At 42.2% G+C, this 12,537-nt stretch overlaps 1 protein-coding gene across 4 annotated transcripts in view; it reads left to right on the forward strand.

Annotated features, from left to right (window-relative positions):
• Positions 1–12,537, forward strand: part of ldb2a (LIM domain binding 2a) — a 41,633-nt gene that overhangs the window by 23,860 nt on the left and 5,236 nt on the right. For 2 of the 4 annotated variants that reach the window (XM_026999408.2, XM_026999410.2), the window contains exons 3-7: positions 3,345–3,517; positions 6,066–6,188; positions 8,819–8,902; positions 10,331–10,454; positions 11,808–11,861. In XM_026999408.2, the coding sequence (XP_026855209.1) occupies positions 3,345–3,517; positions 6,066–6,188; positions 8,819–8,902; positions 10,331–10,454; positions 11,808–11,861 (558 nt within the window). The remainder of the gene's footprint in view (positions 1–3,344; positions 3,518–6,065; positions 6,189–8,818; positions 8,903–10,330; positions 10,455–11,807; positions 11,862–12,537) is intronic. The other 2 variants (XM_026999409.2, XM_026999411.2) reach the window with 2 other exon arrangements.

Here is a 12,537-nt window from a genome sequence, read left to right on the forward strand (position 1 = left end):
GTGTCTACAAATATTTGAGCAAACCCTGCAGGGAAGTACCTGATTTGGCTAATTAAGATCTGTTCATGGCTAAAGAGGTGTTTATTGGTGAAAGAGGCAGAGTTCAACTCATTTGACCCTGCAGAAAGATTTTTCATGTAATCATCTTAAATTCTGCCATTGAGGAAAGTTACAAGGATAATTCTGTACCTCCCGAATGCTCCTTTGCCTTTGTTTATACATGAAGGCACATCTGGATGACACTATTCTGCTTGTAGAATGTTCCTATAATCCTTTTGCTCAATATAAACAAACGTATATCGTCATGGGTATCCAAGCCAACAAAGGCTGGATGTTTAGCAGTGGTTGCTAAGAGCTAGTTGTCTGCGTAAGTGATGGGAAGTAATCATTAAGGTTCTAAATCTAGCCCGGTGGTCTTGGCCCACAGCCATGGAGGTTCACAGTACCGTTGGGTATTTTCCCACTTACAGCCCAGTATAGGTCAGCGATGAGTTATAAAGCAGATCTGAGAATACATATGTATATATGTAAATATCTATAAAATATATAAAATATATGGTAGTACAGCTGACTACCAAGCATTGTTTAAATGGCGCAAGGACTTCATTGTCCATTGTCTATTTCTACAACTGTGCTTAAGGACAGGCTGTCATCAATTGTAACATAAAGCTGTCAACCTGGCTGGTTTTACCATAACTTCAAAATTCTATTTTTGCAAGTCCCTGCAGTAAAAGAGAATAGCTGGTGTTTTCACACTGGCAGGCTGGGATTAGGTTTTGGACAGTGGTGTGGTCTTTGTTTTTGCTTAACATTTGTGTTTGGAGCATTAAGATGGAGCAGCCACGGCCAGCTCTGCAGTATTAGCCCTTTTCATTATTACTGAAAGATGCTGTTGCTCCGATACCCATGACTGACACATTACTTCATTTTTTCACGTCTTTAGTAGTATGTATGTGTGTGCAGCGCGCAGCGCGCGCGCGCGTGTGTGTGTGTGTGTGTGTGTGTGTGTGTGTGTGGTGTGTGTGTGTGTGTGCCTTTTTGCTTTATGGATAGGCAAAAGGCTGCCTCGCCACGCTGCTTGGGAACCTAAGAAGGCAGTCAGGTGTGCCACTTATAACAACATCATCTTTCACCAATGCCCCCCCCACCCTCCCCGCAGCACCACCCCGTTGTGCCCTGTCCTCCTTCATTCCTCGCCTCAATATGCCATTTTCTCCTTTATAACCGTTCCATATTTATTTTCACCCCCCCCCCTCATTAGCAGTCAGCTCCTGTCGTGGGCTCACTTTGTGTCTTAACCGCTGGGGACACCTTCGCTTATGCGGCCCTGCCGGGGCCTGGCCCGGCCCTCCCCCCCACTCCGGGTTTTCTCTCTCCCCTGTTCTCTTTCTCTTCCTGCCAAGTGTTTATATGTTGATTTAGTAATGCCGGGTTTTAGCCAATTTAAGAAACCGGCCCGGTTGCAGGCGTTTGATTTTCTCCGCTCGACAGCACGGTTTTAACCAGCTGCTGGACTGAGAGACGATCTCTAAATGAAGTTCTTTCACTCTCACTCAGTTTGCCTCTCTCTCTCTCTCTCTCTCTCTCTCTCTCTCTCGCCTTCTGCCTGTCTCTCTCTCTCTGTCTCTCTCTCCATCTTTCTCCCTCTCCCCCTCTTTCTCCTTCATCCACACTTTCTCCCTGTCTCCCTGCTCCCCCAGGGCTGATGCCGCAGTTGTAATTTCTCCCAGAGGAGAGTTTGACTGCGAGATGGATTATTTCTGCTTGAACTCAGAAGCAGAGTTGGTTCAGACCACCAGTCCATTCAGTGGCAGTATTAAAATGATAAGTTGACGCAGCAAAGTGTCTCAAAATGGTACACGTTGAGTGCCTGAGCAGAGTGCCTGCACAGATTTGGGGCAGAGCCCTTCTCATGAAAACAGTTGTTCATGCAGTTGTATGTCTTGTTTTGTACATTAAAAGTAAAATCTGTTAAACTTTGCTCAGCTGAATTGTGGGCATAGGTCGTTGTGAGTTTTGCAAGGACATTTGAATAATTTAAATGTGGAAGCAACTGATTGGCTATGCACACCATATGCAAAGGAATAAAACCTGGAATCCTACCTCATTACAATTTGCTAATTGACTGATTGGCCCCAAAACCTGATTATTTAAGTGTTCATGTTTGACCAAATGGTGAGTTTTTGAAGAGCTTTTTCTTAATCTTACGCCCATCTCTTCACAACTGCTTTCATGCATGAGTCATCAGTCAGATTTCTCTCACAACTTAGCCTAAATCACTGAACAAGAGTGATGTTTATTAAAAAGGTGAATGTAGGCCCCATTTTTAACCACAGAGACTCCACAGAGCTTATTATTTAGTTATCAATCTTATGGCACATTATCACTACTGTGAATTATTCAGTAACTACATTGAAATGTAAATAAATGGCATATAATTGCAAAGGTAAGAACTGAGAGACTAAACAGTGGAGCTCTGAAGTGTAAGAGGTCAAGATTAAAAAAAGCTCTTTGCTAGAGGTCCACTCTCAGTCCGACAATAGCAGTAAGGTGCAGTAGACCTCATTTAATCCTGTATTAGAACTACTCTGCTGGCTGCGGTTAGCCTTGGTTGATCTTACCAAACATCTGCACCAACCCTAGCTACTCATAACGTTCTCCACAAATTGCATCATGCAAATTCTTATGATTTTTTGGGGGAAATTGTTATTGTGAGATAACAGTGAGCTTCTTTCAATTAGAATATATCTTGTAAAAAAATAAAATCCAGTGCTTCATTCACTTTTGTCTCTCTCTCTGTCACTCAGGGCACCCCCCTTGTACTGTATATTGTAGTCTTAAAAGAATACATGCACGCCTAACAACTAATCCTCCTGGTGATCTGAGGCCATGCAGTTGAATAACACCCTCTCAGAGTTTCTGCCCAGACCTCAGAAGGCTTCCGTTCCGCTGTTTACCTGACCTCCCGTCTTTCTGATTCGCACAATTTCGGTGAGCAGTCTGTGCCACTCCAGCAGTTTACTGTGGGCATTCAGTCAGCCAGTCCAGCTGAGAAACTAGGAGTGGTGTTCTGTGCAGATTAGCAGGAATACCGTTTTGGAAACAACTTTGGCGGATACGAGGCTCTGGCACTAAACAGAAAAAATAGTAGTCAATTGATATTAATAAAAGGTCTGTATATTGTGTAATTCACAATGTTCTTATATCAGACTGTCCCCAGCCTAAGCAACCCACTGTTGCGATTTTTATTTTTTAAATTGTTTTTCTTATTCAGAAAAAATCTGTTTAGGGCACACTTTGCCGAAGATTTGAATCTTTCTCCGTTCCTTGTGTGTCTTCCTCAGCCATCGGCCGGACCCTCATCCCTCGCTACTTTAGTACGGTGTTTGAAGGAGGAGTAACAGACCTCTACTACATCCTCAAACACTCCAAAGAGTCCTTCCACAACTCCTGCATCACGGTGGACAGTGACCAGTGCACCATGGTCACCCAGCACGGCAAGCCCATGTTTACCAAGGTACAGAGACTGTATGTGTGTTTGTGTTTGTGTGCACGTGTGTGTGTGTGTGTGTGTGTGTGTGTGTGCGCACCTTAGCCAGATAATTATTCAGTGCATCTGTAACGGCATGGGCACATGTGATCGTTAAAAAAATGTAACCATAAAGTTCTATTTTTTACAACTTAACCACAATGAATAAATGAGTGATAGGACATGGCAAGATAGAGAGGTGGCTCGGCATGGCACACGACCATCCGATCATTTGCTTGTGTGCACAGACCAGTGTTTGTTTGCATGTGTCTGTATATTTGTGTTTGCCAATTTGGGTATTTGTTTGTGTCTGCGCGTGTATGCTCAGTTTCCTTCCCTCTGTTTTCTGTGCAGTGAGTGCATTTAAAGACTGGAACTAGCTGCTGTCTGCTACACTCAGCCAGTCAGCACAGCAACACAGTAAACAAACTAACCCATCAAACAAGCACATGAGCATAACACACACAATCGTTCCTTCTCATAATCACTTCCATTACTCTAGATTTGTTTATTGTCAAGATTCAGTAAGAATACCACAAAGAACCGTCTCATGCATGGAGCCTTCGAAGTCTCCGCTCATGTATCTTTATTCTGCCGTTTCATTTCTCTAGAATATGGTGCTTTCTATTGCTGACCTCTCCCCTCTCTTCCTGTGATGAGGGACATGGTTTTCCACCAAACCATTTCAATATTTCAACAGCAAATATGAGGAAAGTGTCTTGTCATAAACTCATCGACTTGCAGTATATAGATGGGAAGATTATTAAACACTGAGAATATAAAATCACATGGAAGAATTAAAAAAACCTCATCTTTTCTGCTTTTTGATCAATGTAGAGATACAGTTACATTTGTGTATAATAATAATTCTCCCATCATTCTGCAGTTTTTAGGGTTTCTATAGAAATCTACATCTCAGAATCTCAGAAGACAGAAACAAACTAATCATAACACAATGATTACCGACTAATAATGTGTTTACTAATGGTTCACTAAGATGTGTTAGCAGTTGGTCCTTCAGTTGTTGTATGATGTGTAGACTGCACTACCACTCTTGTTCAGGCTGTGGGGTTCCTACTCACTGGCCTTGTAGTTATAGTCATCTCCATCAGGGAGCAGATGGATCTGGTCTGGATCTCAGTGGACCTGAGGTTCTATATCGTAAATCCAGTTCTGTAACGCCGTGTCAAACCTGAGGTCTCCACTTTTGTGCATGGATTACTGGATAATTTACATGCACAGATAATTTAATCTGCACTAATCTGGCGCATAGTGCTGGACTGTCCAATATAGGGATCACAACCTGAATGGAACCCAGTGACAAATGAGATGGTCCCGCCATACCCATTCTAACTTTATTCATCTGACCTAGAAGCAAAATATATCAGGAGTGTTCTCCTTATATCAGGATTATAATTAGAGAACTTTATGCTGTAAGTATATTTGCAAATATATTTGCAGTATATATTTGTAAGTATGTTTTGCAGAGCAGGCCTATGTATTGCAACCTGCATCTGACTTCAGAAATGATTTCATATGTGCTGAACCCAGTATATTCAGAGCACATGCGCTAAAAATGGTTTTGGAATTTTAGAACAATGAGTTAACCGGTATGTTCAGGTGTGAGAGAAAGAGCTGAAGAAGTGGTGTGAGAGGAAGAGGGAGAGCTTTGCCTTTTCTCCTGCATGGTTGGTGTGGAGGCAAAGATAGATAAGTGCAGAAAGTAAGATAGAGGGAGTGAAAAAGAGAAGGACAAAATGAAACGAGAGAGAAGGAGAGAGACACGGAAGAAAGAGAATAAGGAGGGAGAGAGAGACAGAGAGAGAGGAAGAGATGGAAATGGAGAGGGTGAGTCACGTGACAGCACGGCATTCGCCAGCAGCCTCTTTTCTTGTTGATCCTCCAGAGACCATCTGTGCTGGGGGCATTGATTAGAGTGGCTCTGGCGGGATTACATCTTTGCCGTTGCCATGCCAACTAATCAGCTGTTGCCCCCCCCTCCCCATTCCCCCTTCCGTCCTCCTCCCCATGGTTGCCGCAGCAACGGAACATTGGTTCGCCAAGTAGCTCAGCATTAAATTCGGCAAAACAGCAAAATGTTTCTCTTCCTTTTTTTTTTTTTTTTTTTTTTTTTTTTTTTTTGATTGGCAATGGTTTGTGACCCCAAGGCTTCATTCAGCATTTTGTTGTTTTGTTCTGCTGGTGTTTGTAAACTTGGCTGGTGAGTTCACCCGTTCTTGGCTCCCTGGATCAGGGGGCCAAGGGAAAGTAGGGAGTAGCTCCATAATAATAGGCTCCAGTTTTATCCCTAATGCAGCTGGGCCCAAACTGACAGTCAAGACGCTTTTCCTCTTTAACTGTTTTAAAAATGAATCATCAGGCACTGACAGTGGGCATGCCCTCATGCCCTCTGGATGAGACACCTGTCCAAATGTCTAAACATTATTAATACTTTGCTAGGCCATGTAATATAGTCTGTATTCTACGTTGCGAAGATTCTAACAGTCGGACCTTGTGTTTACCCATGCTTGGGCAGGTGTGTACGGAAGGGCGTCTGATCCTCGAGTTCGCCTTCGATGACCTGATGCGGATCAAAACATGGCACTTCACCATCCGGCAGTATCGTGAGCTCATCCCACGCAGTGTCCTCGCCATGCACGTGAGTGGGATGTCATCACACCATGTCACTTGTCTCAGGCAGTGATTGTGATCCAGCAGTGTGGAGTGAAGTAAATGATGCACAGGTGGTTGATTAACTTAGGCTGAGAGCTCCTGCAGTTAGTTTCTAACCACAGACATGTAAAAGTTTCTGATGTTATACCCATCAAATCTTTATAGTCTTTGGGTGTGTGATTGCTGATCCTTGAAACTTTTTGATTCATGAAAAAAGTATTTGAATAAACTGGATTTGCACATATTAACTACCGACAATGTCAAAAGATAATACAAGGTTCCTACAGTGCACTCATTTATGAATACCATAAATAATTTTCATATGAGTGATGTCATTATTCGTGGACCAATAGCCAATAGCACCACACCTATAAAAATAAAAATCTCCCCCACCCCACCCCCCCGCTCCCCCTCCCCTGGGTTGTCACTCTGTCATAGACAGTATGACTCTTCGGTTGGCCATGAGAAATGCCTCCACAATGGCACAGAGGGTGTACAGTGTGCTCAGCTTGGAGTATAAGCACTTTACTATCTTACTCTTAGCTAAACTCTGCCTCCAGCTGGACTGAGTCACAGAGGCAGCTCCTGACTCATACCTTGGCCAGCCTGGTTTGCATGCGCCACAGAATTGTGGGAATTTAGCACCAAAGTGCAAAAAAGTTTCTTCATTCCAAGGGATTAAAATAAATACATCAATAAATAAATAATTCTTTTGAGACATCAAAGGCTGCCTCAGATGAAAGAGAGGCTTGTCTGGGTTGAAAAAATAGAATAATAACAAGGTCAAATGAGTAATCTACTTAATTCCGCAGAGTGTAACGAACACTGCCAACATGCTGCAATGAAGGATATGAAGACTGGGCTCCACGAACCTCATTACTTACCATTTTTTTGTGCTGAATTAAACAAGTGATAACTTAGAAATATATTATCTTTAATGTAGCTAGCATAGCATGTTGTAACATTTTTTTACCCCTCTGTAGATTTCAAGATGCACAATGTCGGAATGTTTGCACACACTACAAGCCGACTGTGTTCATGTGGAATTCACGTGGACCTAAATTGGGCCCTTTGGGGACTAGAAGAAGCAGGGAAGAAAGGCAGAGAGAAAGATGAGGGAGAGAGAGAGTGAGAGAGAAAGAAAAAAGAGGAGTAAGAGGAAGATCTTGGGGAGAGAGAGAAAGCGAGAGAGAAAAGAAGAGAAGGATCTTGGGGATAGAGATCTTACGGAGATGGAGCTTAGGGTAAGGAAAGGGTAGGATTGCACTGGCAGAGAAGAGCAGTGTTTACTACAGTGTATTTGATTGTTTCACACTCAACAACACAGGGAAGGGTTGTGCAAAAGTGAAGTTAAACTTGTTTGATCGTTACAAATGAGAGAATTACCAGAATGAGAGTGACCTGTTTGAAGACTAAACTTGAGGTGTTAACATTTTTATACTCTTTCTTGCACTCTGCAGTTAAACATGCACAATGCATAAATAATGTGTATACATTAAAGAGTATTTTTAAATATTGCAAGGTTACTTCTTGTCACTTAAATTCTACAGATTTAGTGGTTTAGTGACTCTCTCTCTCTCTCTCTCTCTCTCTCTCTCTCTCTCTCACACACACACACACAGTCTTGTTCTTTTGAAATAATATATACATATTTGTGTCATTTGTGGTCATGAAGACCACAAGGCGGCACCCACAAGGTCAAAAATGTGAGATGTTCCTGTTGTGGGACATTTAGTCCCATGGAGACATATAAACATGTACAAACAGACACACACACACACCTTTCCCTCTCACGGATGGTCTCTAAACTTGTTCCGTTGGAGCATTAGCTTTGTGGGTTTTTCCTTAACCCACTGCATTGGAAGCCACAGTCTGACAGGCAGTGCGATTGCAGCTTATAGGTTTTTGAGGTAATCCCTTGGGCTTCTGCGAAATTCAAATTTCAACCGCCTCTATTAATATTTATTAGAAGTTTGAGTGCACTCCACATACAATGCCCCAAAACCTGAATCAAATACATATTCAGGGTAATTGAAGCATTGGCCTCTAGTCCAACCTTCTGACAGCAGCTTTCCTCAAACTGTTTTTAACTACTTTTCAAATCCAAAAGGAAACATGAAACAACAAAAGAAAACAAGCATATATGCCATTTTGGTTGCATCCACTTTATTTTTATTTCATAAAATCCATATAAAACCATCTGTGGATATGCAGAAGTACAAAAGCCAAAACTATTTTTTTCTCTCTCTTCATTAGGTGTTTGTTAAAGACCAGCCTTTAAGTGTTTTTAATTGTTAGTCCATACAGTCTAAAGAAATAAAAATAAAGACTTGAATGTTTTCAAAGTTCATTGTGGAGTTATATGCACAGTAACCAATATGATTGCCAGTCTTATCTCATATAGTTCAGCTATGAAGTTGATAATAACCTGTTTCACTGGACTTTTTCTATATGGCTTGCATAAGTTTTTTTGTATGTCTGATTCCTAACACTAAAGGAGTGTGAGACATGAGATATGGATCCCACATCTGGTGTGTGTGTGTGTGTGTGTGTGTGTATTCACACTGAGGTGTTTTGAGGTTACATAGCCATGCTGGTTCTCCTCTCTGCATACAGGCCCAAGACCCTCAGCTCCTGGAGCAGCTCTCCAAAAACATCACAAGGATGGGTCTCACCAACTTCACCCTCAACTACCTCAGGGTAAGTCTCACACAGACACACACACAGACAATTTCTAGAAAACTCATTGTGGTAGTGTTTTCCAAAAAATAAATAAATAAATAAATAATGCAACAGACTAGACCCTTTAATCATCAGTGGCGTCTGTATGTGTATGTGTGACATGTTCTCAGGCATTTATGCGTATGGCAGATCGTTAAGGCATGCTTGCGTGTACAGCAGGTGTGCGCACGCATAACCCAGCGCAACTGCAGTTGCATATATTACCCTGCTTCATCGTAGCGTTGTTTATTTGGGCGATTTTAGCGTGAGTGACAGTTCCGATTTGCAAACGGGCGAACAAGAGGGGCAGAGAAAATTAATTGGATGGAGGAAATTAGCATAACATTAATGAGCGTTCCCTGTTGAGGCACGGCATTAGGGGTCGCCGTACTCGGCACCCACTCACCCAATACATCGATGTGTTTTTTTATACAACCCGGCGTTCTGTCCCCAACAGCTCGACTGCCTTCTCTTGCTCTGCAGGTTAAACGTACAGTCGCGCTTATACAAGCACCGGAGGAGAGAAGCCTAAGCTGAATTGTGCATTAAATGTAGATCAGACACAGCTGTGTAGTACACGTCTCAGCACTCCGGTTCTGGTCCAGCGCGCCTCCTGCAGCTAGCTGTTCAGCGGCTCGGGCCGCTTTGCAAGCGCTCCCTGTTTAACCACTCAGCGGCTTCAGGCGCTAGTCCACCGCTCGCTAGCGATGACGGAGACTTAGCGCTTTATTGTTTCGGGCTTCCTTTTATATTTGCCCAGTTCTAAGATTTGACAGAATTATACATTATGTGAAAAAGATGTAACACGCGAGAGTTATTTAAAAAGCTTCTCAGCTATCTAGTTGATCGGGTTATTTTATCTGTGAGGTAAACGCTAGAGTTTTTGTTTGTGTTTGTTTTCGCGTGTTGATTGTAAGGAAAGTTTCTCACGATTTCTATGAGTTCTACCGGAGTAAAAATATCTCCTAAGAGTAACTTATTAGCGTAGCCAAAGACAGCGTTGTGGTGTGTGGGAGGTTATCAGTGCCTCCACGCGGGGCTGGTTTCCTGTGTTCGGGCGGATGAGGTGCGCCGAACGGCGTGGTGGCTGAGGAAGCCTGAAGGGTTTCCTCGCATTCAGGCTTGAAATAGACCTGCCTGGGCCCGCATCCAGAGATTGTTCCCCTGGACCTGTGGAAGTGCGAGGGGATACAGCAGCGTCAGAAATGCGCGGCTGTCAGAGCGGATGACGTGCGTGCGCGCGTCTGTGTTTTCACCTACTGCTTAAAAAAAAAAAGTCCAAACAAAAATCTTAAAAATGATCTTTTGTTGTTATGGCATCATTTATCCTGAATAAATCACATAATAACATGATGCGAGCCAAGTTCCTTTTTTCTCACTGTGGGCTGTCATGTTTCCACCCTGTAGTTGTGTGTCATCCTCGAGCCCATGCAGGAGCTCATGTCCAGACACAAGACCTACAGCCTCAGCCCCAGAGACTGCCTAAAGACCTGCCTGTTTCAGAAATGGCAGCGGATGGTCGCACCTCCAGGTAAACCACCTGCCCCAGCTTCCCCTTTCAGAACACTGACAAGTCGCCTAGCTCGCTTGGAACCTCTGTACATGTGTATGTGTGAAGTGAGGTTACCGGAGCTGGTTTGGGTGCCTCAGAGCATGGCAGAGGAGAGTAGGGTGTAGTGGAGCTGCACTTAGGAAACCTACAGACTGGACTTTGGATGCATTCCACTGCAATGCTCAGTGCTGGTGTGATGCACTGAAATACAGAAACCTGAAAATGCCTTGTGTACTGTGATTAAAACAGCCTTATTATAATTCCAGTTAAGTATTTGCAGGTTGTTTTTCAAAAAAATGATTAAGAAATGAAACTTGTCAAATCATTATGCATAGCCTACTTTCATTAAATATTGGTAGGCAGTTCAGTAGTTCTATTCAGGTGGGAAAACTATTAGTTCCCAAAAGTTAAAAGTCATGCCAATGCAAATGATACAGGAGTAGCATTTTTGAAGAGGGCACTAATTTGGGGAAGATTTGTCATCTTCTTTCGATGGCAGGGACCGTTTCAGCTCTTGGGCATGCCTGCCTCTCTGTCAGAGGTGTTCTATTGAGTAGGTCTATTGTGGCTGCTCTGTGGTCGTGGGCCACATGTGAGCCTGAGCTCCTGCTGTCCTCCTCCTCAGCCCCGGTGAGGGGAGCTCCCACATTCAGACCAGGAAGGAAGGCCAGCTGCTTTTTAACACTGATAAGTCTTTTTTTCTGGTGTGTGTGGAAATGAGGTGGTTTCAGTGCGTCATTCACACACCCTCGCTGATAAACATTCTAGGAGCCAGAAATGTCTTTTTAATTTTTTTGCCTCAAAACAATGCACAGCTTATGTCCCATAAAGAAATGCAATTCACTGTTTCTGTCAGGTTAGTGAAATTGTTTTATTTTGCACTTTGTGTTGTATTTTGTTTTTTTTTTTAGTTGTGTATATGGTAAGGTTATGTGTATATAGTGGGATTTTGTGTTTTTCTACAAGAAGCATTGAATGCAAACCAAAAGGTAAACATCTCTCTGGGTATGGGTAGTAAGAACCTCTGAAAATGGACTTCATTTTCTACCAGTGATATTAGATGATATCACCATTGATATTCAAAATTTCTAGTACTGGTAATAGTAATATTGACATATTTAGCTGTTTTGTGATTTTTATGTGCAATAGTGTTAGAAAAGTGTATGTATGTACATGTTCCAAATTAATGTAAATGTTAATATTCTAAACACAATTCACTGATGTTCAAAGTACCATTCACCAATATTTTCATCTTTAACTATGTAATTTTATGATCTAAGATTTAGGCTACATGACCTGCTAAATAAAACTTCCTCTGACTGTGGTTTTCAGCAGGACACCCACAGAACTTCAAAACGGAGATTTTCCCCACAAATCACAAAAAAGGTACTCCTTCCATTGTCTAAAGTTCTGCTTACAGCATGCCCTAACAGGGAAATTTCATTCTGGTATGAAATAGTCCATGAAATGTATGTTTTGTCTGTTTACACCATAATTACTCAACAGAGGACACCAGCTCCATTTCTTTCTTATATAATTAGTCTAGCATATCTAGCCATGTCCTCATCTTTGGTGGACACCAGCTCCATTTCGTTCTTACACACTTACTTTAGCATATCTGGCAATGTGGACACAGAATAACAGATAGGTTATTAGTTTTTCTTAGGTGATTAAAATGATGTCTGGTCTCATTAGAATTTCATAAATTGAACAACATCAGAAGCATTTTAAATACTGCATTTCTGTAACTGTTCATAGTTTGAATCTGAATTATTTGTGAAATGATAAGTATAAGTAAAATGAGCATATTGCGAGTGCTAGTAGCAGTGGTAAAATAACTTTTATAAGAACGGGTGAGTTTCTACAAATAGTACTATTGTTGAGCATTTACACAAAGCAGGGGTCTCCTCTCACTAGTGCATGTCTTGGGATATGTTAAAATGATTTTGATTCCACTTCCAACTAAACAAAGCCTGGGACTTTAGATTTTTGTTGTTTGTGCCTGTGTGAATGCTAGTGTTTTTATCCTAGATATATTCTTATTCCAACCCTCCTCCTCCCC

This window comes from Electrophorus electricus, chromosome 12, assembly GCF_013358815.1.
Source record: "Electrophorus electricus isolate fEleEle1 chromosome 12, fEleEle1.pri, whole genome shotgun sequence".
NCBI lineage: Eukaryota > Metazoa > Chordata > Actinopteri > Gymnotiformes > Gymnotidae > Electrophorus > Electrophorus electricus.